The sequence below is a fragment of the Symphalangus syndactylus genome, chromosome 21 (genome assembly GCF_028878055.3).
Source record: "Symphalangus syndactylus isolate Jambi chromosome 21, NHGRI_mSymSyn1-v2.1_pri, whole genome shotgun sequence".
Taxonomy (NCBI): domain Eukaryota; kingdom Metazoa; phylum Chordata; class Mammalia; order Primates; family Hylobatidae; genus Symphalangus; species Symphalangus syndactylus.
This window is the reverse complement of record NC_072443.2, coordinates 50,050,985-50,078,815: the sequence shown is the minus strand read 5'-3', so window position 1 is coordinate 50,078,815 and position 27,831 is coordinate 50,050,985. Positions and strand designations below refer to the sequence as shown.

The following is a 27,831-nucleotide window of genomic DNA, read 5'->3' as shown; positions in this document are numbered from 1 at the left end:
TCCTGCTCCCATGGTGACTCATTAATCCATCAACCCATCAATCCATTAAACTACCAATGGATTAATTGATCTATGAGGGCAGAGCTCTCATGACCTAATCACATCTTAATGTTTGGGTCATCTCTCAAGACTGCCACATTGTGGATTAAATTTCAACATGAGTTTTGGAGGGGACAAATATTCAAACCATAGCACCCAGGGAGCCCTGGAAATGGTGCAACGCCCTGGGCTTTGTATGTCCCTCCAGTGGGGAAGGGCCCAGGCTGGGGGAGGCCTCATGGGGAAACCAGTGGCAGCAGCAGCCCCTTCCCAGGTCCACTGGAGTTGGCCACCCCATTCCTGCTGGCAGGGCCTCTGGACACAGCCCTGGGGGAGCTCAGAGACAAGTGGCCCAAGACACACCCACACTCACACATTCACACACACACATACACACAATTCCTCTCACTCATGCACACATGCACACTCTCACAGTCACGCACCGAGGTGGGAGGCAGCACAAGGCCCAGGGCTTGGCTGAGCTGGTGCGGGCTTCAGTCCTTGGCCCAGGTCAGGGTGAAAGAGTAGATTTTCCCCAAGTTGTCAGTGCCAGAATTTAGCACCTCTTACACAGTGCACTCTCTTCACCTTATGCCCCATGTAGCCCCTCACTCCTATATGCACCACTGAGAGGTACCCAGGCTCTGTGGGCACTCTCATCTGATCTTCTTATGCCACTTGGCAACAGGGAAACAAAGGCTTGGAGACGGAGTGGTTCGAGATCAGACAGCTGCAGGCTCCCAGAGAAAATGGCCCAATGAAACAGATAAACTCCAAAAAATCATAAAGTAACAAAATACATTTATTTCAAAACCATGACCGCCCAGCTCACCAAAGTCCCATAAAACCTGTGACCGCATTGCACCAGGGGCTCTGTTGGCATGGAGCCTGAAGACCCAGCGTCTTTCCAGACTGAGACCAAAGGTGGCGCCTGGGCAGGGCCAGCCGCGTGGGAGAGGAGAGGAGGCCCGATGGCAGTGGAAGGCAGCTCCCAGCTGGCTCCCGGGACGGCTCCATCGTGAGGCCAGCCAAGGGAGGGCTTTCGTCCTTGGCCACAGCTGTCCTTGCCAGGGTGGGCAAGGTGGGGAGGGCACAGGCTCGGGCCACACTGACACCGGTGTCAGCATTCTGTTCAGATGCACCATGAACAGGTTCAGGGGCAAGGCTGACCCCAAAAATGGCCTTTAAAAGCCTAAAACCCTGGTTATCAAGTCCTTGCCCATCTACGGGGCCTGGAGAGGTGCCTGTCAGCTGGAGCAAGTGGAGGAAGCAGGCCTCAGGCGACAGGCCGAAGCAGGCACACGCGTGCAGGGCCACCTGAGAGGGGCTGCCCCCAAGCCTAGCCAGGTGTGTCCTGCGCCCGCTGGGCCGGCGGCCAGGTGAGTGCACGGAGTGGCTCTTGAAGAGGGGTCCTGGGGCCGGCAGCACCTGCATTCCCCGGGGGTCTTGTCGGAAAGGCACTTGCCCCGCGTGGCCACAGGCCCTCCAGGACCGCTAGTGCAGCCGCAGGTAGGAGGGGGCGGAGTAGTTGAAAAGCAGGAAGTCCATCTTGTAGAGGTCAAAGAGGCGCCGCTGGTAGAAGGGGCTGATGTCCCGGAAGAGGCGCGCTGCCAGGTCGCGGGAGGCGGCGGCTCCCCGGGGCCGCGGCGGCCCAGGGAAGCTAAGGCCGGGTGCGCCCACCAGGCCCAGCACGAAGGCCGCGTCCTCTGCCAGCGTCTCGAACTTGCCCACGACGTCGTAGCGGAGGCGACACGGGTGGCAGAGCGCGTGCGCGCGCTCCCAGTGCTCGTTGAAGGGCTCCTCACGCCGCGTGCGCGGGTCCAACAGGTAGGCCAGGAACTCGGCAAAGCGCACGTCGTGGCCGCGGGCCCGGGCGTCGGGGAGCGCGCGCGGCCGCAGGCGCTGAACGATGCGTGCACCGTAGCGCCTCTGGAAGGCGGGGCTGTAGGGGCGCGCGAGCTTGTTGCTGTAGGCCGATGCCAGGCGCTCGAAGGGCTCCCGCACGAACAGGAAGGCCAAGTAGGCGCGCAGGCGCCGGTTGATCTCGGCCGGGCTGAAGTCGGCCAGCGAGGGCAGGCGGCCGGGCGCGTGCGCCTCTTGGGCGGGGATGGCGCGCGGGTCGCCGCGGGCTTGGCCGCTCAGCGCCAGCAGTACGCGCTTCCAGTTGGTGCAGGCCACCTTGGGCACGTAGCAGTAGAGCAGGCCATGCGCGTCGTCCACCAGCACGTGCCGCAGGTCCTCCGGCTGTAGCAGGCGCTGCCGGCGTGTGTGGCGGCTACAGGCGCTGCTCAGCAGGTCGCGCCGCTGCCGGTGCACCTCCGCCAGGGTCGAGCGAGGGTCCTGTGGGCAACAGGGGACGGGACAGGGGGACGCGTCAGGGCAGCGCGGGCTCCCTCACTCTGGCGCTGCCCCGGCGGGATCCGCCCGGGAATTGGGAGCAGGAGCTGGGCCGGGCACCCAAATTTGAACCCCAGGGCTGTCACTGATCACTGTGTGGTTTAGGGCCCGGGCATCTGTCCTGGGCCTGGGTTTGGGAGAAACGGATTCCGACTTTGCTGAGGCTGGGAGAAGGACGCGCTGGGTGTGTATGCTGTGGGGCACTCAGAGGAGGAGTGATAAGGAATTGTGGCATCAGAGTGCGCTCCGTGTGAGTACGGGCACACATAGACTCTTCAATGTTTACTAAAAGCAGGAGGCTGCATAAGAAGCACCGCTGTTTAATTCCACACCCAATTGAAAACTGCAGCCGCTTGTGGGCTGTCAGGCTGCTTTGGCTCAATAATAAATGGGCTGGTTCTGTACTTACCAATCAGCACTCTCCTTTGCACCTTCACTCCTTTTATTCCCCCAGCAAATTCTTATCTCAGCGCTGGGGCAGGAAGCCTGCCCCTTCTGAGCCTGTCCCTCCTATGAGAAGGAACACCGACTGGCTTTAACCTAGCACCTGCTGCGGGCCAGCAGCCTCACTGCTTTCCGAATTAGGTCCGGAGCCCCTCGCAGCCTCAGCCATGCAGAGACCCAGGCCAGCGCTTCCATGCTTCCAGCTCCCCTTTCTTCAGATCCCTCCTGCCCCACCCGGGGTTCTGATCTCCAAGATTAACACCCCTGCCTATGATTTTTTGTGTAAGAGTTCATAAAAGAAAGTGTTTTAACTTCTTAAAATTACATTAAGAGCCTTCGGGATATAATCAAAAAGACAATAACGAATTGGTGAGGATGTGGAGAAAGTGGAGCTTTCACGCGTTGCTGGTGGGAATGTAAAGGGGTGCCGTTGCTGTGGAAAGCAGTTTGGCAGTTCCTCAAAACCAGTAAACATGTGACTCAGCAATTCCGGTCCTAGGCATATTCTCAAGAGAACTAAAAACATGCATCATGCAAAAACTCATCCATGAAGTTCACAGCAGCAGTATTCACATTAGCCAGAAAATCCAAGTGTGCACTGCTGAGTGGGCAAATGTATGCGGCCATCCATGCAATGGACTATGACTCAGCCATGAAAAGGAATGCGGTGCTGACACATGCTGCCACATGGGCTGACCTGGAGGACGTTATGCCAAGCGAATAGTACAGTCACAAAAGGACGAGTGCCAAACAGTCCCACTTAGTGAGGTCCCTAGAGAAGTCACATCCAGGGAGACCGAAACTAGAACCTGAGTGAACTGTGGAGGACTGCTGATAGACACTGGGCTGCTGATAGACACTGGGCTGCTGATGGACACTGGGCTGCTGATGGACACTGGGCTGCTGATGGACACTGGGCTGCTGATAGACACTGGGCTGCTTTTGAGGGTGATCACAGTGTTTGGAAATTAGATAGCGGTGATAGTTACAAAACTTTGTAAAAAACGCTGAAAACCAATTGTAGGGTTTGAAAGAGGGAGTTGTATGGTATGTGAGTTCTCAGTTAAGAAAAAAGCCTTCAGGTGTTTCCATTTCAGAGGAGGCCAAAGCGGCCTTTGGAGGAACACCAGAGCCAGGGCCTGCTTGGGAGGGTCTGACGCCAGTGGGGTGGTAATGCGTGTCTGTGGTGTGCGTGTGTGGTGCACGTGTGTGGTGTGTGCCTGTGATGCATGATGTCTCCGTGTGGTGTGTGGTGTGCGTGCGTGGCATGCGTGTGTGGCATTTGTGTGTGTGTGGCATGTGTGGCGGGTGTGGCATGTGTGGCGGGTGTGATGTGTGTGTGGTGTGTGTGGTGCATGTATGGTGTATGTGTGTGGTGTGTGTGGTGTGTGTATGGTGTGTGTGTTGTGTGTTGTATGTGTATGGAGTGTGTGTGGTGTGTTTGTGTGGTGTGTTGTGTCTGGTGTGTGTGGTGTGTTGGTATGCACGTGGTGTGTGCGTGTGGTGCACACTTTTGTCAGGTGGTTTGTGTGTGTGCATGTGGTGTGTGTGTGGTGCACACCTGTGTTGTGTGGTGTGTGTGTGTTGTGTGTTGTGTCTGGTGTGTGTGGTGTTTGTGTGTGTGTATGGGGTGTGTGTGTAGTGTGTTGTGTGTGGCATATATGGTGTGTGTGGTGTGTGTATAGTGTGTGTCGTGTGGGTGGTGTGTTTGTGGTGTGTGGGAATGTGTGGCATTTTTGTGTGGTATGCGTGTGGTGTGCTTTTGTGGTGTAGTGTGCTTGTGTGGTATGTGTGGTGTGTGTGTGGTGTGTGGGGGGTGCATATGTGGTGTGGGGTGTGTGTGTGTGGTTTAGGGTGTGTGTGTGTGGTGTGGGGTGTGTGTGTGGTTTAGGGTGTGTGTGTGTGGTGTGGGGTGTGTGCGTGTGGTGTGTCTGTGGTGTAGGATGTGTGTGTGTGATGTGTGTGGTTTGTGTGTGGTATGTGTGTTTGTGGTGTGTGTGGTATGTGTGTTTGTGGTGTGTGGTGTATGTGGTGTCTGTGGTGTGTGGTGTGTGTGTGTGGTGTGGAGTGTGTGTGGTGTGGTGTGTGGTGTGGGGGTGTGTCTGTGGTGTGGGGGTGTGTGTGTGGTGTGTGTGGTATGTGTGTGGTGTGTGTGGCGTATGTGTGTGGTGTGTGTGTGGTGTCTGTAGTGTATGTGCCGTGTGTATGGTGTGGGGTGTGTGTGCTGTGTGTGGTGTGGAGTGTGTGTGTGGTGTGTGTGGTTGGGTGTGTGTGGTGTGGAGTGTGTGTGTGGGGTGTGTGGTGTGGGGTGTGTGTGTAGTGTGGGGTGTGTGGGTATATGTGTGTGGTGTGTGTGTGGTCTCTGGTGTGTGTGCGGTGTGTGTGGTGTGTGTATGGTGTGGGGTGTGTGGGGTGTGTGTGGTGTGGGGTGCATATGTGTGTGGTGTGTGTGCAGCGTGTGTGGTGTGTTTGTGGTGTGTGTGTGTGTGTGTGTCCCTGTACGCTCCTGCACACATGTGCACACTGTGCTCCTGATGCCTTTAAAACTATCCCACAGATGTCTAAGGTACACTAAGTGAGAAAACCAAAGTGCAGAACAGGGCTTAACATTTATGTTGAAAAAGGGAAAGAAAAAACATTTCACAAAGGGTGGGTGGAGGGAGACTTATTATTTTAGAGATACGTTCAGACATAGTCACAGAATCCACAAGGCTGGGACTGGCTTCACAATCATCCCAGGTGGGAGTAGGTGGTGGGAAGGTGGGGGTTCCTGGAACTATTCTCCCTTCTTCTTGCATATGTTTGAATTTTTCAAAATGAAAAGACAGAGGCAGACAGACATAGTACATACATGCCTGTAGGTGAAATTCTGAAGAAGTTACTGTAAGCACACGGCAAAGCAGTGGACACTACTTACATGCCTACAGCATGTCTGGAAGGACACCCAGGGACCTGGTGGCCTCCGAGAGGACAGGTGCTGGACAAGGAGACCTACTCTTCACTGTACGTACCCTTCTGTAGTGTCAAATGCCATGTCATGTGCTTACATTTTTAAAATCTCACCATTTTGAGAAATAGTGAGCCCTGAGGACATCATGCTAAGTGAAATAAGACAGTCACTTAGCCACCCTCACCATGGGAGGGCTGCCAGGTTCAGCTCTGCTGTGGGGGTATGGGAACACCTTGGGAGAGCCTGTTTCCACCGTCAGGACTGACCTCAGAAGCCTAGCTCCACATGGCGCCAGGAGAGGCTGTCCTCCCGTGGCCCACAGCCAAGGTCTGCTTTCAGCTTTCAGATGACCCAACACATTTCTTGTGGCAGGGAATGTTGGCCATCCAGCCACCTGTCAGTCTTCCTCCTTCCTTGCTGGCAGACCCTGGCTGTGTCAGGGCATGAGCCTAGCTTCGGGGAGCCAGATCTTCAGCTTCATGTGTCATTGCTGAAGCACTGGGTCCAGGGGTTCGGGGGGCATGTGGCCTGGCTCTGCCTGAGGCGATATCAGGGGAAGTTAGCCAGATGACTCCCAGGAAAGACTCCCTTAGGGTGAAAAGTCAGGGGAAACCCTTACCCGTCACTCACTTTCTGCCTGGGATGCCCTCCTGTGAGGCGTCTGCAGCCCTGGCAGTCCTCTTATAGCCAGGAGGCCAGCTCTATGACAGAAGTCAACATCCGGAGGACGATGGTGGGCAGCTGGCTGCTGCTGAACCGTGGGCTGCCGGTCTCCGAGCAGCTCAGGAGTGGGCACGGACTGTCCTCATGGCTGGAAGCAGCCTGGGCTGCCACTGCTGTTGCTCATAGGCCCATGAATACCCATTTTACAGAAGAGAAAACTGAGGCTCAGGGGAAATGAGTTGCCTGAGGTCACACAGCTCTCTTTGGGGAAGCCGGGGCTCCAACTCAGGCCCCTTGGGACTCTAAAGCTGGACCCATGTCCACTGTCCGGGGCTGCACCTACAGCTCCTGTCCTCACCCCCACAGTGTGGCTGCCTGGATTCCTCGCTGGCTGTAGTCCATAGAAGCTCTGTGACCTTTGCAGGGCACTTGCCTCCCCATGCCTGTGTCCTTGTCTGTAAACAGGGACAATAATGGCCCCACCTTATGGGTTGCGGTAATGAGCCCACAGAACTAAAGGGCCTGGCACGTGGCCAGCACTTGTTGGCCAGATGGTTTTTATTACTTTATTTCTCCAGCCGCAAGGTGCTAAGCCTCCAGGGACTTGACACCCAATGGTCACAGGGTCCTCAGGTTGTGAGGGGCCATCTGTACCTCAGAAGCCGCCATAGCTAGTGGAACCCAGGGCCCTACTGAGTGCCTGTCCTACCGTCAGCCTGCTGTGTGGCCCAGGGTCAGTCAGCCACTCTCTGTGAAGGAAGGCCTCCCTACCTGCTCGTAGGCTTGGGCCAGATGAGCTCCACAGGCCCCCTCGGCTCAGCCCTTAGGATCTGGGGAGCAGCCACCTATCCAACACCACCCTGATCCTTCTCTACACAGTGGTAGGGATACCCCAAGGGTGAAAATCTGATGCTCTTCTTCCTCGCTTAAAACCTTGCATGGCTCCCGACTACCCTTGCACACCTGCAGGGCCTGCGTGCTGCCCACTTCTCCAGGCTCCCCTCATGCTGCCTCTCCTGTCCTCCACTCCCCGCCAGGCCTTTGGCACAGCTGTTTCCACTGCCTGTGGCGCTTGGCCATTCCTTCTGCCTGTTGACTCTTGCTCTTCAGCCTCAGCTCCAATGTCCCTACCTTGGAGAGGTGTTCCTCTCCCCCATCTAAACTAGGATCCTCTCAGGAGAGCTCTTGTTGCACCTCATACTCCCCTTTACAGCAGAATTAGTTAAGTATTAGCATGGGTGGTGAGCAGATGACATCTTCCCCTCCTGGACTGGTGGCTCCGCTAGGGGAGGGACCTGGCTGACCTGCTTGCTGCTGGATCTCAGCATCCTGACCACAGCCTGCATGCTGTAGGTGCTCAATACGTGCTGTCCAAATAAGTACTTCTGTGTGTGTGTGTGTGTGTGTGAGAGAGAGAGAGAGAGAGAGAGAGAGAGAGAGCCAGAGTGTGGGGTTCTTGGTGGCGGGGTACAGTTGTATGTGTGTGTTTGGGGTTGTGTGTGGTCCCTGCAGGCCCCCAGCTGAAGTTAGATGTATGGGCCAGCGAGCCGCCTGGTCCATCTGTTTGAGAGCCGGGGCTGGGGGTCCCTGCACACCTCCCCACTGCAGCACGCACTGAGATTTGGTCTCCCACTAGACTGTAAACTTCCTGAGGGCAGGTACAGGGTCTGTTTTGACTCTTTTCTATCTGCAACACAAAGAACTGTGCCTGGCCTCAGATTGTTGATGGATGGGAAGATAGGTGGGTAGAGACCCCAGGTCTCTCATCTTACCCTCAAGATTTGCCCTTGTCACTGCTCTCTGACAAAGCCTGGGTTTGGGGAGGACGCCCTTCCGTGCCCCAGTGTGGGGTCCAGTCTCATGGCAGCAGGTCTGCACTCTTGCTCTCAGGATCCTGGCTGGGATGGAGGGGGGCATGCCTGGGTCGAGGATCTGTCCACCTACCTGATCCAGGTCATAGAGCTTCTGCAGGGGGCTTCTCCTCTCCCCACCAAGCCAGCTGGAGCCCAAGGCCGTGTTTCCAAATGCTGTGGGCATAAGGAGAGAGGTGTCACCACCATATCGGGGGGACTTGCGTGGACCTGGGGGGGGTTGGCCAACCCATCTAGGCACATTTGACCCACCTCTGGCACTCAATTTCCTTCCCGGATCTTGCCTACCTCCTAGGGGCTTGGTGGAGTGGGGGACGGCAGGGGGTACTAATGGGTCAGAATTACATCAGGGTAGTATCTTGTGTCATTCCTGCTCCCATGTCCTACCCTCCAAAGTTGGAGGGTAAGAGGCAAGAGGGGACAAGTGGGAAGGTGATACCCAGCCCACCAACCCTCTAGGAAAGGCCAGATCACCCAACCTCACCCACTGCCATCTGCCCTGGCCTCATGCCCCACCCCGTGGGGCTCACCAGGCTGGCTGGCTGCCCAGCACCCTCAGATCCTGTGTATGGGCAGCCAGAAAGGTTTGGGCAACAGTGGAGATGGCACAGTGGGCTGCAGCCTCTCAGTGCCACCTCGCTAGGCTGGGTGACCCACTGTGGATGCCTGTGGCAGCAGTGCTTCCCCATCAGGGAATATGCCGCTTCACATGGAAGCAGGTTTAGCTATCTCCAGTTGAGAAGAGGGATGCTGTCTGTCTGTCTCCAGCTGAGGACAGTGATGCTGTCTGTCTCCTGGCTGAGGAAGGCGATGCTGTCTGTCTCCCAACTGAGGAAAGCGATGCTGTCTGTGTGTCTGTCTCCTGGCTGAGGACAGCAATGCTGTCTGTGTGTCTGTCTCCCGGCTTGGGACAGGGATGCTGTCTGTGTGTCTGTCTCCCGGCTGAGGACAGGGATTCTGTCTGTGTGTGTCTGTCTCCCGGCTGAGGACAGCGATGCTGTCTGTCTGTCTCCTGGCTGGGGACAGGGATGCTGTCTATCTGTCTCCCAGCTGAGGACAGGGATGCTGTCTGTTTGTCTCCCGGCTGAGGACAGGGATGCTGTCTGTCTGTCTGTCTGTCTCCTTGCTGCACTCCTCAGTTTTCCTAGAACTATTATAAGTAAAAATCCATTTACCTATAAGTATATTCCTTTGCTCAAAATCTGTTTTAAGGAATATCTTTTTAAGCATAGTCAATATTAATATGTTCTCAGTAATATAGCCAATATATATGATCATATGCTTCTGGATCCCATTTTCAAGAATATGATTATGCATATTAATAAACTAATAAGGTGTTAGGCAATCTTTGAAAAGATCTCAAAAACTGGCAAGCCTTCTGCTAGACTGACCAAGGAGAAAATAGAAAAGACTCAAATTACTAAAAACAGGAAAGAAAGAGGGGATATTACTACTGACCTTAAAGAAACAAGAAAGGATTACGAGAGAACTCTGAACAATTGTAGCCCAACAAATGAGAAAACATACAAGAAACAGACAAATTCCTAGAAAGACAGAAATTCCTGAAATTGACTCAAGAAGAAATATAAAATCTCAGCAGACCCATAACAAGTCAAGATGTTGAATTAGTAATAAAAAAAAATTCCCACAAACAAAAGCCCAGGATCAGATGGCTTCACTGGTAAATTTTACTAAATGTTTAAAGAATTAACACCAATCTTTCATAAACTCTTCCAAAAAACAGAAGAGGGGAGAACACTTCCCAACTCATTACATGACGCCAGTATTATCTAGATGCCCAAACCAGACAAAGACATTACAAGAAAAGGGAACTACAGAGCCATGCCCCTTATGAATATAAGTGCAAAGTTCTCAAAAAATACAGGCAAACCAAAAATAACATCCTATGAAAAAGTTTATACACCATGACCAAGTAGGATGGATTCCAGGAATGCAAGATTGGCTAAATATACACAAATCAATCAATGTAATACACTATATTAATAGAATCAAGAAAAAAGCCCACACGCTCATCAATAAATGCAGAAAAAGCATTGGACACAATCCAATACCCTTCTTCATGACAAAACACACTAAACAGCTTAAGAATAGAAGGAAACTGATAAAGGGCCAAACTGATAAAGGGCATCAACGAAAAACTCTCAGATAACTTAATAGTGAAAGACTGGAAGCTTTCTCCCTACGATCAGGAGCAAGGCAAGAGTGCCTGCTTTTGCCAGTTCTATTAATTGTACTGGAGGTTTTATCCAGGGTAATTGGGCAGGGAAAATAAATAAAAGGCATCCAGGTTGGAAAGTAAGAAGTAAAACTATGTCTATTCATAGATGACATAACCGTATATATATATAGAAAACCCTAAAGAATTCACAAACCATAAGAGCTAATAAATGGGTTCAGCAAGGTTGCAGGATACAAGATTAATATACAAAAGTCAATTATATTTCTATATACTAGCAATGAATAATCAAACAACATCAAAAATAATAAAGTAATAAAGAAGAAGTTGGTAACAAAGGAAGTATAAGACCTGTACACTGAAAACTATGAGACATCGTTGAAAGAAATTAAAGACCCAAATGAACGGAAAGACATTTCAGGTTCATGGATTGGAATACTTAATGTTGTGAAGATGGCGATACTCCCCAAAGTCATTTACAGATTCTTTACAATTCCTGTCAAAATCCCAGCTGCCTTTTTCTGCCAAAATTGACAACTGATCTTTAAATTCTTGTGGAAATTGAAGGGATTCAGAATATCCAAAACAATCTCGAAAAAGAACAAAGTTAGAGGATTCACATTTCCTGATACTGCAACTTTACTATACAGCCACAATAATCAAAACTGTGTGGTGCTGGCTAGGAGAGACATATAGATGAATGAAATGGCATTGAAAGTTCAGAAACAAACCTACATTTGTGGTCAGTTGATTATTGATGAGGGAGCCAAGACAATTCAATGGGGAAAGGACAGTCTACAATAAATGATGCTGAGACAGCTGGATATTCACATGCAAAAGAATGAAGTTGTACTCTGTCTTCATACCACATACAAAAACTAACTCAAAATGGATCATAGCCCTAAACATTGAAGTTAAAACTGTGAAACTCTTAAGTGAAAACACCGACATAAATCTCCATGACCTTGGATTAGGTGATGATGTATTAGATATGACACCAAAAGCACAAAGCAACAAAATTTTTAAAAAATAGATAAACTGGACTACATCAATATTAAAAACATTTGTGCTACAAAGCACACTATCAAGAAGGTGAAATGACAATCCACAGTTGGGAGAAAATATTTGCAAATTATCTCTCTGATAAGGAACTAGTACCCATAACGTATGGAGAACTCTAACAATGAAAGAGACAACCCAATTTTTTAAATGGGCAAAGAATCTGAATAGACATTTCTCCAAAGATATACATATGGCAATAAGCACATGAAAAGGTGCACAACATCACTAGCCATTAGTGAAATAGAAATCAACACCATGAGGATGGTTATTTAAAAAGACAGTAAATAACAAGGATGTGGAGAATTTGGAGCCCTCATATATTGCTGGTGGGGATGTAAAGTGGTGCATCCATGAGGGAAAACAGCTTGGCAGTTTCTTAAAAAGCTAAGCTTAGAATTACCATGCAACCCAGCAATTCCTCTCCTAAGTATATTCCTAGAACTGAAAACTTGTTCACACAAAAACGTGTTCACAAATGTTCCCATCGGCGTTATTCATGATAGCCCCAAAATGGAAACAACCCAAATCCATCAGTTGATGAATGGATAATAAAAATGTGGTATATCCATAACATGGGCTATTAATTGGCCATAAAAGGAATGACGAATTGACTCATGCTTCCGTATGGCTGAACCTTGTAAACGTTATGTTAAGTGAAAGAAGCCAGACATAAAAGGCCACCTAAGACACGATTCCATTTATGTGAAATGGCTGTCTTAATATGTCCATAAGAGTTCATAAGAACATTGAATACTCATAAGAATATGTTCAAGAATTCAGGAACATGTGAGAAAGGAAGGATAAATGCTTCTGTGATCCTTGGCCTTCAACCAAATGAAGAGTCTATAAATGTTGCTAAGAAGAATCTATTCACTTGAGACAAACTTCTGGCACACCAGTAAACTTGGGAAATCTGAGGAACAGGTCTGTTGGCAAACTGACCTAGAGCAGTCGTCCCCAAACTTCAGCTTGTGTGGGGCCCGTTAAACTCGAGTCCCTGGCCCCACCTCTGGAGTTTCTGGTCCAGTAGGTTGGGGGGTGGGGCCCAAGAATCTGCATTTCCAGCAGCTCCAGGTGAGGCTGCGGCTGCTGGTCTGGGAGCATGCTTTGACACCGGCTGCGCCGGTGCAGTGCCTGGCAGGCAGAACATGGTCTGTGCTGAATAAACAGAGGTTCATGGAAGGAATAGATGGCAGCTGGATGGGCCTTGCGCTGGTCTCCAGAACCCTAAAGCCCATCGTCCAGAACCCTGCTGTGTGTACCTGAAGCCCACTGTCCAGGGTCCTGCCACCCCCTGCCTGCCTCAGGCCCCCTCTGTGCCCCAGGCCACATCCTGTAAGGCCCAGGAATAAGGGCCAGACTCCAGTGACCAGGGCATGCAGAGGAGGCTGAGGAGGTTCAGGGCCACCTGTGTCTCCAGGCCACTGACCAGCCCAGCATTTGACCTTGCGTCTCTAGACAGAGTCAGAGATCTGAACTGCTGGACATGTCCCAGGAAGCACACCGTCATCGAAAAAGGAGCTGACAAGAGAGGGCAGCAATGTTGGCTGGTCATGCAGGTGCAGGGAGACCCAGGCTGGGTCTGGCCTGAGTCTAGCAGCAGCCATGGGGAGCTCCGCTGGTGCCACACCAGGCAGGGCAGGGCCAGGCACCCCATGAGAGGAGGCCGGGCCTTCTAGCCATGTTGCAGATGAGACGTGTCCCTTTCCTGGCGACTGTGGCTGGGGACTGAGGAAGAACTGGTGCTCAGCAACTTGTGTTCTTTGGACAGGGGGTGGAGGGGCAGTCGCCGTAACTGACAAGCAGACCCAGGCCTGTCTCCACCCCAGGGCCCTGCTACTCGGAGGCTCCCAGCCTGCCGGAAATGCCAGCCCTTGCATGAGGCCTCTCATTTCCTGGCCAGACCACAGCCTGCAGGAAAGTGGGCACCATAACAGCCCCCAGGGGCCAGTGGGTAGAAGGGACAAGGGAGCAGGCACCAGAGAGAGCCCAGAATAGCTGCAGCCAGTGATTACAGGGCTGGGCCGCCTCCACCCAGCCCCACCCTGCCCGCCACCCTGCCCTGAGGAGCCTGGGCCCTGCAGACGGGCAGGCTGCCATGGAGGGACAGATGGGCACAGGAGGTCAGAAGGGGGTATCTTGAGGATCCCTGGGTCCACCCCTGACTTGGCCAGCTAGGGGCTGGCCCCCCCAAACAGGGCCACACTGGGGCATTCACCCCCTCCACCCCCATCATCCCAAACTCCCCTGTCTGTGTCCTCTGTACCCCAGCCCCTCCACTGGGCCCTAGGTCCCAGGCTCCCTGCCACCCCCCGCCAAGGGGACAGTGGAGCAGATAGGATGGGAAGAGCCAGGCAACGTAGCCCAGGAGGGCCCATCCCAGAGCGGCACAGGGAAAGCCACGGGGCGACTGCTTAGAAAAAGGAAACAAAACCAGCAGGAGGTTAGGGAGACAGGAGAGAGAAGGGGGAGAGGATGATGGGAGGGGAGGAGGGACAGGAGGAGTGCCAAAAACAGTGGCAGAGACAGGGAGACAGTGATGGACGACAGGGCCCGAGGCTGGGAGAAAGAGGAGGAAGAGACAGAAGGAGACAAAGCATGGTGGGGGGTGCAGGCCCCAGCACAGTGCTGGGTGCTTAGTGCACACTGACATGCTTACCTCTCTTATGTAGAAACCATCATTATCCCACTTGACAGAGGGGGAAACTGAGGCAAAGAAACTTGCCCAAGGCCTCACAGCTTCCTTGCTGTGCCAGAAACAGAATTTGACACCAGGCCACCAGTGCCAGCATCTGCACCCTTAACACCCATGCTGCCCTGCCTCTGGGTGCCCCCTCGTCCTGACACCTGTTCCCCCTTGCGGCACCCGTAGGCAAGTGGGCCCCATTTCACTGACCCATGAGGAAATACCAGCCCAGGGAGGGAGAGCAGAGAGAGCTGCTCAAGGCCACGCGATTGCCGCACACAGGACACCGGCACACGTCATGTTGCAAGGCCTCCTCTGCCAATCAAGATACCAGGTGAAACACCACACTAGAAACCTACAGCAGAAGCATGGCCATCCTCCTCTGCACGCCCACCACCCTCCGCACGCCCACCTCAGCCAAAGCAGAGCTCACGCCCTGTGAGGGCACAGCCATCATGTGGGGGGATGCTGTTTGGAGACTCCCCAGTCCAGCAAGCAAAGATGATGACACTTGGCTTCTCGTTAATAAGTTCCAGCAGGTCACAGTGTTGCAAGAGGAGACAAGCACGGTAGCCAGGCCCCAGCAAGCTCCCACCAGCAGGCATGGGCTCCCACGTGGCCTCCGAGGGCCTCTGCCCTGCCCCATTCCTTCCCCCAGGGGCTTTCTGGGATGACCTGCATGTCTCAGAGTCAGGGACATTCTTTCCGGGGATCAGGCCCAAGGGAGGGACACATTGGACAAGCCCTTCACTTATTATAAGAAGCAATTCTGCTGTTTAGGGGAGAGAACTAGAGAGCTCTCCACGTGTATTTAGTTCAAACTCCATTTGCTGAACTCCACAGGCCATCTAAACAAGACAGGGAGCCTGGGATCTAGGGCCCAGTGGAGGGGCTGGGGTATAGAGGACACAGACAAGAATGGAACCCCAGTCTGCCCAGATCCTCCCTGGGCACAGTCCTGTTGGCTGTGCCTCCAGAACCCTCCGGACCCCCACTTCCACCTTCCCTGCCCACGGCCAGCCCCGGGTAGGCCCCAGGGCTCTCCCTGGGACAATTACCAAGACTAGAGGTAATTGTCACCTCACCTGTGGTAATTGTCACCTCTAGAGGTAATTGTCACCTCTAGAGGTAATTGTCACCTCACCTGTCTCCTATTTCTCCTTGCCCCACCTTGGTGATCTCTAAACCCATAGGGCTTCTCACTCCTTACAGCAATCCCTGGTTCCCCCCAGGCCCACCAGTGCACCACTACCCTTCCCGGTTCACCGCTCAGCTCCAGCCACGGCCCTCTTTATTGCTGAAATCTTTTGAGTTCTGTGTAGGTTGATCACTCTGGAAGGTCAGTTCTACAAGGAAGGGGACTTTTTGCTTTTCTGTAACCCCTGCAACCTTGCCCAGTGCCAGTGACTATTTATTTAAAGACTGATGCCCTCTGACAGCCATAGGAAGAACACCCCAGCCCCTAGCATCCCATTCAAGACTATTCATGACTGAGCCCCAACTTAGAGTATCTTCCTGCCTCCCATCCCACCATTCTCTCTCAAGGACCCGGAGCCCCACCCACAGCACATCCCTTCACACCCCAGGCCATTTCACTCCTCCATGCTTTTCTCTGTGCCATTCCTTCTGCTTGCAGTTTCCTCTCCTCATTTTCCTACCTGTTAAACTCCTGTGCAGCTTTCAAAGCCCAACATAAATGCCCCTGCCCTGTAGAATGGAAAGAAAAAGGATTTGGGGTTTCAACTGGGATTTAAATCCTGGCCCCATACTTCCTGAGTTGAGCAAGTAACTTCCTTTCTCTTGATCTTTTCTTTTCTGCAAAATAGGATTGCCAATTCCTGTTCTGCAGAGCTGCCCACTGCCAGCTTGCCTCTTCTCATGGTACTCTCTGGAGGTCCTCTGAACTCGGGACACTCCAGCAGTACCTGAAGATGGACAGCAGCATGGGGAGCATCTACCAATTTGGCTCCAGCGGCCACTCCCCCTCCCTTTGCCCACCCACCAGAGGAGGATGCTTGCCAGGCCTTCAGCCCGTGTGATTCCGATAAGCTCCCCTACGCCTCCACCACCTGCTGGGATAGGCATGTGGCCTAGGCCTGTCCAATCACAGCCTCTCAGCCTTTCCTGCCACCTGACTGGCTCAGAGACAAGCACTTGAGACCCAGACCGGGCCAATGGATGCCTCCTTGGGACTTTGGCTGGAATCAGTGGCAAAGGAGCCCTCTCTGGCTTTGGGTTGGAGTTGCCGAACTGGTGCAGCTGAGAGTGAGGCTATGGCAGAGAAAAGCTAAACCACAGCTGGAGGTGTGATCTGAACCCCAAGATCTATGCCTGTCTGAGGCAGAGGCACCTGGCCTTTTCAGTCACAGGCACAGACCCACTCCCAGCTGAAGGGAGTCTGAATTGGGTTGGGTTTGTCCTCGCTGAGGCTACCATTGTGTGCCATCGGGTGGCCCACAGTCTTAGCTTCCTTGCCTGCCTAGGGGTGAGCAGGGGCTGGGATGGGATGCAGAGGCCTACCTGGCTCCAAGAGGAACACCTGTGACTCCAAACACTGGGACAGATGCTCAGTCCTGCGGCCACGGGAGTGGAATGGGGGAAGGGGGCTGGTGCCAACACTGCTCTCGCCGGTGTCTCAGAGGCAGAAGGCATAGAGCTGAGATCTTGGATTTTCATATTAAAAATGTAAGCTCCTCGAGGCAGGGGTATTTCTAAGTTTTGTTCCCCACTGTCTCCCAGCACCTGCACGGGCAGGCAACCAACAGGTCCGTGGTCCCTGGTGTGCCAGCCACGGGAAGCATGGCCACCATGCCCAGGCAAGAACACAGAGGGAGCCAAGGGGCCGCAGGAGACCCAGAGGTCTGCCATTGGGAGCTGCCGCTGGGCACTGGGGGTGAGGGTGGAGTGATGAGGGCAGCAGTGCTCTGGGCAGCTGCCCCACCTTCCTGGAATCTCCTCCTCCCTGGGACCCTAAGCAGTAGGCCAGTGCTGGTGGTGGAGCCCTGGGGCTGAGACTGTGGCTGTGGAGGGGCTGCTGCAGACTTCCCCCTACTAGAATGTCTCTGAGCTCCCTGGGGTAGCAACAGCCCCAGGCCTGAGCCAGTAGCCCTTCAGTGGCCCCTTGCCCAACTTACGGCAGTACCTCTTGCTCTGGAGAAGGAGGGGACAGTGCTGGGCCTGCCCTCCTGGGAGAAGGGGCTGAAATTCCTCCTGAGTTCTGGAGCCCTCATCCCCAGGCCAGAAGCCCTCACAGGGCACAGACCACATCCCTTCCAACTCAGGCATGGCTGCAGAGACACTGTAGGCCCTTTTGAGGCCATTTCCAGAGGCCAAGGGCAGGGGAATGCCCCTCCAGCAGCACTAGCCTGGCAGGAAAAGGCCTTTCCCAGCTGAGTGCCCTCCCTGTGTGCCACCTGCAGGCCCACAAGCATAGTCTCAGCCAAAGCTTCAGCTCAGGGCTTGGGAGAGAGAAAAGCCAGTGTGAGAGGCTGGATAGGTTGGTCTGATTAACTCTTACTCACCCACGGTCACTCGCAAAGCTGTGATGGCTGGAAACAGGACATGGGAGAGGTACAATAGAGCCTGACAGAAACAGAGAGAGACTCTGAGATGCTGGATGAGAAGGTCATGACCAAGAGCAGGACAGGCCAGGTAGGGAGCCCAGCCTGCGCAGAGGCTGGGAAGGGAGGTTCGGAGCCCTCCTCCTAACACCTGCTGTCTCTTCCCAGGCTCTGCAGGAGAGGGAGGGAGGTCAGAAGGAACAAAGCCCAGAAGGTGACTAGTACCTTGGTTTGTTTCTCATCCCTCAAACCTGGGTAGAGTAGGTGACAGGAGAGAGGTGTCCTACAGAGACATGGGGACGCAGACACTCCATGCAGTCACTCAAAGATGTATGCTCCTTTGCAGACACTCCCCGGATCCAGGCACTCGGGTGTCCTCTAACATCCCACGCTGAGCCCTGAGGGGCCAGTAGCCACCAAGCCCTGCCCTGTCAGTACTGGGTAAACATCTGTCTACTGAATGACTGGGTGGACAGAGGCTGTGGCAGCCACAGACACTGAGTCCACACCCCAGACTGCCAGGAGACTCTCCGCTCAACACCACCAGCCAGCTCACAGAAGGGGTTGTGGGGGTGCTGGAAAGAGACACCCCAGCCCTATCCCATGGGCTTGGGGAGGCAGCCAGGTCTGACCTGCTGTGTCTGGACACACAAGGGGCAACGGGCAGTGTGAGGGTCAGGGGGAGTGGGCAGAGGCCTCCCCAGGCCCTGATATCCTCAAGTCTTGGGCCACTCGCACCCCCACTGCCCAACATCCCCGCCCACCCTGGACCTAGTTACTTACTCCCTGGGACTGTGTCTGCCAGGTTCCAAGGGTGGGGCCCAGGATTCTCAGAGCCCACACTGGGGGTGGGGAGGCGGACTGAGTTGTCCTACCCAGCACACATACCACATACAAGGAAAGGCAAACAGCCCTGAGGTCAGGAGACCAGGGCGCTGGCTGGGCCCCTCCAGCCCCAAGTGGGTTGTGTAGCCAGCACGTTGCCACCACACCTGTCTCCCCACTCTCTGGCCTGCTTCATTTTGTGTGAAATGGGTTGATGGGAGGCTTCACATGAGCTGAGGAGAGACTCAGAGCAAAGACTCAGCACCAGTGGGGCCCACGACACTCAGCTCTGCGGATTCATGACTAACTGCCTCAGTTTCCCCAGCCAGACCACGAGGTGGATGCACAGGAGTCCCAAACCCTACCCGGTGTGGATTTCAGGGTGGAGCAGGGAGTGGCACCGGCTGCACAGTAGGACAACCAAGGGACCGGACCGAGTGGCCCAAGCTTCCCCTCCTATGCGCATGGGCCCAGCAGCGCTCACGTCCAGGGGCTGTGGGGTGCGCAGGGGAAGGGGGTGAAGGTAAGGGAGACGGCCTTCCCGGATTGGCCAAATGCCCTCTGCCCACCACAACTGACCCCGGTCTCCAGGCACCGGCTGTGGGATTCAAATAGTCACCGCTCTGGGAGTGGGGAGATAACTCCGGAGGAGTAGCAAGAGCCTTTGCTCGCGGGGGCGTCTAGAGCCTTTCTGTGCCCCACCAGCGCCCCTGCCTGGCACCCCTAGCCCCAGCCAGGAAGGAGACGGCAGGTGTCCCCGCCGCTGTCGAGGGGTCGGGCCGCGATGGGAAGCGCGAGGAGCCAGGTTTGGCTGCGGGTGCGCGGCTGGGCCGGCGGGCACTCACCCGGGCGCAGGGCGCGGGGCGCGGCGCATAGGAGCAGGAGCGCGGCGCCCAGACAGGCGGCCGCCAGCACGCGCCGCCGCCAGCAGCGCCTCCCCATGCTGTGCCGGGCGCACGGCGGAGGACAGTCCGCTGGATCCGGCTGGGGGCGGAGGTGCCCTGGCCCAGGACCCGGCCCCAGCAGCGCAGCGCCTATCAAGACGCGCGGCGCGGCGCGGCGCAGGGCAGGGGAGCACAGCAGCTGGACCCCAGCCCCACCAGCCCCTGAGAGTCGCTGGGGACTGAGGAGGCGGGACATAGTGGGGCCGCAAGCCCGGTCCTCTTTTCGTGCCTCCACCCTCACCCGACGGAATGGGGCCGAAGTCCAGGGCGCTAGGGCGGAGACTGATTGGGGAAGCCCCTCGCCCCTAGGCTCCGCCCCTAGGGTTTGCCCAGGGGTGCCATTATCCACCCAAAGCCAAGAGGCATTGTCGCGGTGGCGTGCCCCACCCCGGGCGGTGTCCCCTTGCCTTTTTGCTGCCTTATATGCCAGGGGCCCAAGGACTGATCTGGGATGAACCAAGGAGCCTAGTAGAGCGTTGCCCTGTCCATGGCTCTCCGGGACCCTCGTCCTCAGTAGGAGGCCTATGAGTGTCCCTCCCTCCCCGACCCAAGGCTACCCTGCAGCCTTGCTTTCCTCCAGGGTCTCCAGGTCCTGCCTGAATCTAGCTCATGCAGGTGGCACTGGTCTCTGGACAGAGAGGTAGGGTCTCAGCTTACATCTCCCGGGGAATGGAGCTTGTTGTGCCTCATCGTGTCACCGACAACTTCTCTGGGCACCACGTGAACACTGAGGACTTGCCAGGGACTGTGTGTGTGGGGGGGGGGGGGGCGGGTGGAGGGGGCGAGGTGAGAGTAAAGTCCAGCCTTTGAAAGACACACACATCCAGCTAGCCCTGTGGGCGGGAGCCCACGTCTAACCACAGGGTCTTGCTGCCCAGAAGTCAGGCTAGCAGGGAACTGGAGGGTGTGGCTGGCACTGTGTGCGCGGATGAGTGCGTTGGAGACAACATTTAGCAGTGTGAGTGCATGGGATAGGGTACTACATTAAACTCTAGGGTTTTTTTGGAGTTTTTTGTATAAATGTAAGGGACACAAGTGCAGGTTTGTTACATGGAAATATGCAGTGGTGAGGTCTGGGCTTTCCGTGTAACCATCACCTAAATAATGTCCATTGTACCCATTAAATAATTCCTCATCCCTCCCATCCCGCTCACTCTCCTACCCTTCCAAGTCTCCAGTGTCTATTATTCCACACTCTAAGCTCCAGTTGTTAAACTGTTCTTGAAAAATCTGGTGACTCCAAACCCACCTGCTTCTGGCAAATGACTAGTTTCTGTTACAGTGGTGAAATAAAAATTTCTTCCTATTATATTTATTTAAGTTGCGGAAATCTATTTAAGGAAGAATATTAAGCAAATAATAGTTCTGCTGGTTTTGAGATACAGCTTTAAATGGTGATGATGGTGTCAAAGGACAGAGGAGTGGGAGTCCCGACTCACAGTAAGCCAGAAGCTTCTTATCATGACTTTTCTGGCCTTGGGGAACCTCCAGCCCACCCCTAGACTGGCCCAGGACCCAGGGATTCCAGGTCATCTGCATTCCCTGCCGGAGCTAACTCGCATCCAAAGGTGCCTTCCAAATTTCCCCAGAGCGGCATTCCCTGGCCCCACTGCCAGCCTGGAGTCCTTAGCGCGCCTTGCCCTTATGTGCTGCCACCTGGTGGCCAAAGTTGGGAATAACATCTCAGCCCTTCATCTGGAGATGTCCCTGGAAATGGGGTCCCTGGAGAGAGGTAGAGATGGTCTTGGGTCTTGGGGTGGGAGGGTGCAGATGCCTGGCTAGACGCCCGGGGCCTCGGGAGCTTCCCTGCCAAGACGCCCTCTCCCAGGGACTCGCATTCATTCATTCATTCGACAGATACAGAACACCCACGCCGTGCTGAGGCCTGGGTGGAGAGGGTGAGACCCATGCAGTGTCTGCCCTCACAGCATTTCCATTACAGATGGGAAGCACGGAAAATCAGGATAGAGAGATGGAGCGGTGAATGATGCTGTGAAGAAAACACAGCGGGTACCAGGAAGGAAAGTGTGTCCGGTGTAAGGAGGGTGCCGGGGCAGGCCTCGGGGAGGTGGCATTGGAGCAGAGATGTGACTCCAGGGAGCAGAAGCCAGCAGGTACCGTTGCAAAGGCCCTGAGGTGATGTTCCAGTTGCTGTTGCTAGGTAACAAACTGCCCTAAAATTTGGCCGCTTAAGAAAACCATTTAAATTTTGCTCACAATTTTGTGTATTGGGAATTGGGGCATGGGCTTGGCTGAGTGCTCATGGGAGTCTCAGAATGCCGCAGTCAGAAGGCAGCTGGCACTGCAACACTGGGAGGCTCACCCAGGCCGAGTGTCCCACTGGCTCACACTGGCAGGTGGTGTCCGTCTGGGAGCCCTGCTGGGCAGCGATCCAAGGATCCCCTCAGGGCACCCTTCATTCTGGGGGCCTCCTGGGGCACCCTCCAGCCTGGGGACCTCCTCATGGCACCCTGTGGCCTGGTGGGGTCCTCCTGGGGGCACCCTCCAGACTGGGGGTCTCCCTGGGCCACCCTCTGGCCTCCAGACCTCCTCGGGGCACCCTCTGGCCTGGGGCCCGGTGTGCTGCTCCCACAGAGCCTGGCTGTGTGGCCATTTTCTGACCTGGCCTGGGGCTGCCTTTTGTTGGTTACCCAAAAACCGCTGAGGCTGGACCAGACTCAGGAGTGGGGCCACACCCACCAGCAGTGCCCAGGAATTTGTGGGCATGTTTTAGAACCACCACCTCTTGTCCTAGGAGCAGCAGGGAGGTTCTGGAGTGGGCGAGAGTGAATAGGTGAAGTCAGAGAGGCAGACAGGGAGTCCAGATCCCACGGGTGGGTTTTTCTAAGCACAGAGGGAAGCCGTCCATGAAGAACAGCTGAATCGCAGACGGCACCTCTGCTGCTCTGTGGGAGGCAGGGAGGAGGTGGGGGCCAGGAGAGAAGCCAGAGCTGTCTCTGTGAGAGACGATGCTTTTTATTTCATGGAGGAAACTGTTAGAAAAATAATACTTCATCTTGTCTGGCACGTATTCTGTGTGAGGCACTATTCTAAGCCCTTCATGCGTGTTATCTCATGTGATCCTCAGATGCATCCTATGAGGTACATAATAGACTCTCATTTTACAGATGAGGAAACTGAGGCACCGAGAGGCTCAGTAACTTACCCAAGGACACAGCTAGAGAGTGATGTAGCCAGGGTTGTTTGAACCTAGCAGCCTGCCATATTTAACTTCTGTGAGATCTTCATTCTCTTTTTTTTTTTTTTTTGATCTTTCGCCTAGGCTGGAGTGAAGTGGCGCAGTCTCGGCTCACTGCAAACTCCGCCTCCTGGGTTCAAGCGATTCTCCTGCCTCAGCCTCTCAAGTAGCCGGGTTACAGGCGCCCACCACCATGCCTGGCTAATTTTGTTTTTTTAGTAGAGATGGGGTTTCGCCATATTGCCCAGGCTGATCTCGGACTCCTGACCTCAGGTCATCCTCCCGCCTCAGCCTCCCAAAATGCTGGGATTACAGGCATGAGCCACCGTGTCAGCCAAGATCTTTGTGCTTTTAAATAGTTAGGCAATGTTTGTTTGCTTTTAATTAAACTATTTTGGGGTCACTAGATTTGTGTGCAGTTGTAAGAAAGAAAGATCCCATGTCCCCTTTACCCACTTTCCCCCAGTGCTAAGATCTTGCAGAACCACAGTGCAGTAGCCCAGTCGAGATGTGACGTGGACGCCATCCATACAACTTCTGCACAATGTTCACCTTTTCACAAATTGGTTGCTGATGTTTAAAACTCAGGAGATTTCAGAAAACCTGCTGGACTTCTGGCTGCTCTTGAGCCATGAGATGCGGGGCGTCCTGTGCAGCGGGCCCTGAGACCAGGTCTCAGTGCAGTTTGTTAAGGGTCTGTCTGTTGGGGAGTGCATGGTGAGCTGGGCAGGGGAAGCAGCTGACCGAGGTGCAATCTCCCACCCTGAGGGGCAAGGACCTGGGTGCTTAGGGGCTGCTCCCTGGGCAGGTGGGGAGGGGCTGCTAATTCTCCATCCCTTCCAGCTGCCCTCTGAGTGGGAAGAGGACATTCAGGGTCATCAGAAGACACCCTTGAGAAGACAGCCGAAGGTGCTGGCCGCTGGCATCCAGGCCGCACAACTTCTGTCTTGGGCACTCTGTTCCCAGGGCCTGCAACAGCACCTGTCATAAGAAGGATTGAGTGTGGGATGCTTAAGCCTGAGTGCCTTTCTGCATGCTCTGTCCCAGGTGGCCCCGGCTGGTGAGGAGCAGAGATGCCACAGGCCCAGTATGAGAACAAACCTTTTCCTTCTTCATTCACACAACACGACATGCCCCAGTCACCAAAGTACATGTGGGCAGCCAGCAGCCAGCTTTTCAGCTGGGTGTCTCCTCCAGCTAGGTGTCCCCTCCAGCTAGGTGTCCCAGTGAACTCAACTCTGACACCACCTGCTGGAGATGGCATGAGATCCCACAGGTTGAGGACTCAGTCCCACAAGATTGCCCCCCACTTCAGATGCTGCAAGCACAGGTTGTGGTCTGTGGACTGTGGTTCTGACCACAGTCTGGCTATAAACTGGGGTTTCCAGGGTTCATTTAATTTGCTACTGTGGCTCATGAAACTCAGCGAAACCCTTTATTATTGATGTGTACTGGTTTCTTATAAAGGGCATTACAAAGAATATACATGAACAGCCAGATGGACGAGATGCCCAGGATGAGGTGTGGGGAAGAGGCACAGAGCTTCTATGCCTTCCCTGGGCATGCCCGTCTCCAGGAATCTGCCTGTGCTCAGCTGTTGGGAAGCTCTTCTGAACCCCGTCCTTTTGGGTTTTTAGGGAGGCTTCATGACCTACATGATTGACTAAATCATTGGCCTTTGGTGATCAACTCAGCCTTCAGCTTCTCTCTCCTCCCCAAAGTCAGGGGGCTGCTGAAGGTTCCAACCCTCTAATCACAGGTTGGTTCCCTTGTCAACCAGCCCCCATCCTAAGGATATCAAGGATCTGCCAAGAGTTCCCTCATTAGAACAAAAGAGCTCCGCTCCTGTCACCCAGGAAATTCCAACAGATTTAGGAACTCTGTGTCAGGAACCAGGGTCAAAGACCAAATGTTAGAACAAAAGATTCTCCTAGAGTTTCTATCTGCCAGGGCCTCAGGGACTTTGTGGCAGGAACAGGGAAGAGACCAAAGCCCGTTTCTTATTCTATCACAGTCTCACATCGCCCCCATTAAAGGCACCCTCCCTGTGCTGCAAAAGGGCCAGCGTGGATGGGAGGGTGCTAGAGCCAGACCTCTGGGTCCTCAGGGCTCCAATCTCAGCTCCCCCCATGACTGGCTGTGTAACCCTGGGCAAGTCCCGTCACTCTCTCCACCTGTGTCTTCATCCTTAAAATGGGGGCAATGAACCCCTCAGGGCTGACCCACAGGATGCTCTCAGAGGAGCAAGCACTCAGAAGGCAGCTGGGCTTCCATGTGCGGGCCCTGCACTGGGGCTTGCCTAACGGCACTCCGCCACCTTGCAGCCGAGCTGTCCATCACCACCCACTCGTGTGGACAGGACATGGCCAAAGGCCACAGGGCTGGTCAGGCTCTGCACTGGGTACACCCAGGTGTGTCGCTTCCCCCAGACTGCTGGAATTCAGCTTCGGCCACTTCTTGGCTGTGTGAGGGAGACCCGGGCCTTGGTTTCTCCATCCGTAGTATAGGGCTCATGAAGAGTGCTTTCTGGCAGAGTTGTTAACAGATTTGGGGATGAGGGTCATCCCTCAGGCAGGTCCTTCAAAAAGAGCTTTGGGAGGTGGTAGAGCGGTGTGCCCCCTAGCAGGAGCTGAAGAGGGCACACCTGCCACTGAGGGCCCCCACCGCACCTGTCACCCAGCCCCCCAGTGGGAGCCGAGGAGGGCACACCTGCTGCTGGGGGCTCCCGCTCCACCTGTCACCCCACCCCCCAGCAGGAGGTAGCAGGAGGAGGGGATCTACACTCTGTGCCCGGTTCAGTGTCACGTGGCTCCCCATCTCCTCATCATCAAGATGCAAATCCCCACATAGAATGTTTGGTGTGGTGCGCCAGAGGGCTGCCACAGCACACCCCAGCATTAGAGCCCCACCCACCCCCTAAAGCTGTCCGGGACAGCACAGCCCTCCTGGAAGGGGAAATGAGCCCAGCCCCCCTCCCCGCTGTGAATCCTGCCTTCCCGCAGAGCACTGTCCTCCCCGGGTCAGCGCTGCAAGTGCCCTCCCTGAGGCCAGTGACCCTCCGACCTGCACATGGCTCCCTGCACAGGCCGGACGCCCAATGAGAGGCTGGAGGAGGTGGCCCTAGGGCTGGAGGTCCCCGCCCTGCTGGGCCCTATCTGCCCAGTCTCTTCCTGGCCTCCCCACAGTGCTGGCCTCTGCCTCCATCTCAGTCACACATGTCCAGCCTCCAGGCGCTGTGCTCTGGCCTGCCCCTGCGGCCCCTCCCAGAGAACCGGGGACGCCAGGCTGGGGTGCCCCATGCCCCAGTCAGGACCCCCGGCCTCAGCTCCGTGGAGAAACAGGTAAGCTCCCTAGGCCTTGGCCTCTAGGCGTCCTCCAGGTGGTCCATAGTGAGCACCCAGGCTTCCTGCCCTCTTGGTGGGAGCTGCTCAGCTGCCCACCCTGGACTCCAGGGGCTCCAGCCTGTGTGGGTGCAATGCACGGTGGACTCTGTCTCTTGGGTGCAGCCGTCCTTGGGTGCAGGATCGCCATGCCTGTTTACAGATGAGGACCCTGAGGCTCAAGGTCAGCAGCCCGTCAGTGGTGGCACTTTGGCCACTTTCAGTGGGAGGAGGCCTTGGGCGGGTGTGAAGTGTCCCACACCCAGCACCAGGTCCGCCCCAACATGCAGAATGTTTGCGCACAGGTCAGCTCTTGTTTTCATTTGCAAATGTCCCTCCTGCAAATCCGGAGAACTTGGCTGCATGGCTGAACCCTGTAGCCGGCAGGCAGGTGCTAGGGAAAGATGGGCTGAGGCCAGTATCCCCTCACCTAACAGCAAAGCAGTCCAGGGATGGTGCACGCTTGCCAGTGGTGCCCTGTCTGGGAACCTCCCTTTTGTCATTTGTCAGCTTGAGATGAAAATGGTGACACCAGGGGGTTGTGGAGAAGAGTAATGAAATAAAGTAAGTGACACAGTTATATAGACTTTCCTCCTACTTTTTACTGAAACAATTCAAGAATTTCAGAAACAGTAGAGAAGTGGAAACTGCAAACAAGCATAAAGATTAAAAGAGGAATCCTACCTCCCCAGATAAAGATGGCTGGCCTTTGCACCGGAGCCCCCTGGACTTTTCTGGAGCCACCCACAGAGGCCTAACAGGACACAGTGGGGACAGTAGGGGTCGCTCAGGGCAGAGCTGGCGCTGGAGAAGGGGGAAAGGGGAAGCAGGTTGGTGGGTGTGGGGGTGGAGGGGAGTTGGGGGGCTAGGAGGATGCTGGGGGTCCTTGTGGGTGTAGGGCACTGGGGGCAAGAGGAGTGGGTGCTGGAGGGAAAAGGAGATGGGGGAGGGGCCAGGAGGGTCTGTTAGGTGGTGGGCACTGGGAGGAGGGGGGAGGGTAGGTGGTGGGTGCTGGGGTGGGGGAAGGGTAGGTGGTGGGCACTGGGGGTGGGAGGAGGGTAGGTGGGGAGCGCTGGGGTGGGGGGAGGGTAGGTGGTGGGTGCTGGGGTGGGGGGAGGGTAGGTGGTGGGTGCTGGGGTGGGGGAGGGTAGGTGGTGGTGCTGGGGTGATGACAGGGAGGGTAGGTGGTGGGTGCTGGGGTGGGGGGAGGGTAGGTGGTGAGTTCTGGGGTGGGGGGAGGGTAGGTGGTGAGTTCTGGGGTGGGGGGATGGTAGGTGGTGGGTGCTGGGTGATGGGGGGAGGGTAGGTGGTGGGTGCTGAGATGGGGGGAGTGTAGGTGGTGGGTGCTGGGGTGGGGGGAGTGTAGGTGGTGGGTGCTGAGGTGGGGGGAGGGTAGGTGATGGGTGCTGGGGGACAAGGGGGAGGGTAGGTGGTGGGTGCTGGAGTGATGAGGGGGAGGGTAGGTGGTGGGCACTGGGGGTGGAGGGAGGGTAGGTGGTGGGTGCTGGGGGTGGGAGGAGGCTAGCTGGTGGGTGCTGGGGGACGAGGGGGAAGGTAGGTGGTGGGTGCTGGGGTGACGAGGGGGTGGGTAGGTGGTGGGCACTGGGAGGTGGG

General features: G+C 55.1%; 3 protein-coding genes across 5 annotated transcripts in view; 2 read left to right on the top strand and 1 right to left on the bottom strand.

Moving 5' to 3' along the window:
- The window catches only part of C21H3orf22 (chromosome 21 C3orf22 homolog), an 88,668-nt gene extending 67,007 nt beyond the window's left edge, over window positions 1-21,661 (top strand). The window contains exon 5 of one of the 2 annotated variants that reach the window (XM_055260231.2): window positions 21,581-21,661. In XM_055260231.2, coding sequence (XP_055116206.1) covers window positions 21,581-21,606 — 26 coding nt within the window. In that variant the 3' untranslated portion in view covers window positions 21,607-21,661. Of the gene's footprint in view, window positions 1-727; window positions 856-21,580 lie in introns of those variants that run through there. The other variant, XM_055260229.2, reaches the window with a different exon arrangement.
- Window positions 821-19,819, bottom strand: CHST13 (carbohydrate sulfotransferase 13). Its single transcript, XM_055260224.2, has 3 exons — window positions 19,540-19,819; window positions 8,438-8,520; window positions 821-2,379 (listed from the first exon to the last, which is right to left on the bottom strand). The coding sequence occupies exons 1-3, from the start codon at window positions 19,634-19,636 to the stop codon at window positions 1,534-1,536; spliced, it is 1,026 nt and encodes a 341-aa protein (XP_055116199.1). The 5' UTR covers window positions 19,637-19,819; the 3' UTR covers window positions 821-1,533.
- Window positions 21,662-25,998: 4,337 nt separating the features above from the next.
- Window positions 25,999-27,831, top strand: part of UROC1 (urocanate hydratase 1) — a 37,083-nt gene continuing 35,250 nt past the window's right edge. Inside the window, exon 1 of one of the 2 annotated variants that reach the window (XM_055260210.2) lies at window positions 25,999-26,178. In XM_055260210.2, the coding sequence (XP_055116185.1) occupies window positions 26,053-26,178 (126 nt within the window). In that variant the 5' untranslated portion in view covers window positions 25,999-26,052. The remainder of the gene's footprint in view (window positions 26,179-27,831) is intronic. The other variant, XM_055260211.2, reaches the window with a different exon arrangement.

Coding starts and splice junctions, on each gene's coding strand:
- CHST13 (XM_055260224.2), bottom strand. CDS start 19,636: ATGGGGAGGCGCTGCTGGCGGCGGCGCGTGCTGGCGGCCGCCTGTCTG. Junction 8,521..19,539: donor GCCCCGCGCCCTGCGCCCGG/GTGAGTGCCCGC, acceptor TTATGCCCACAG/CATTTGGAAACACGGCCTTG. Junction 2,380..8,437: donor AGCTCTATGACCTGGATCAG/GTAGGTGGACAG, acceptor TGTTGCCCACAG/GACCCTCGCTCGACCCTGGC.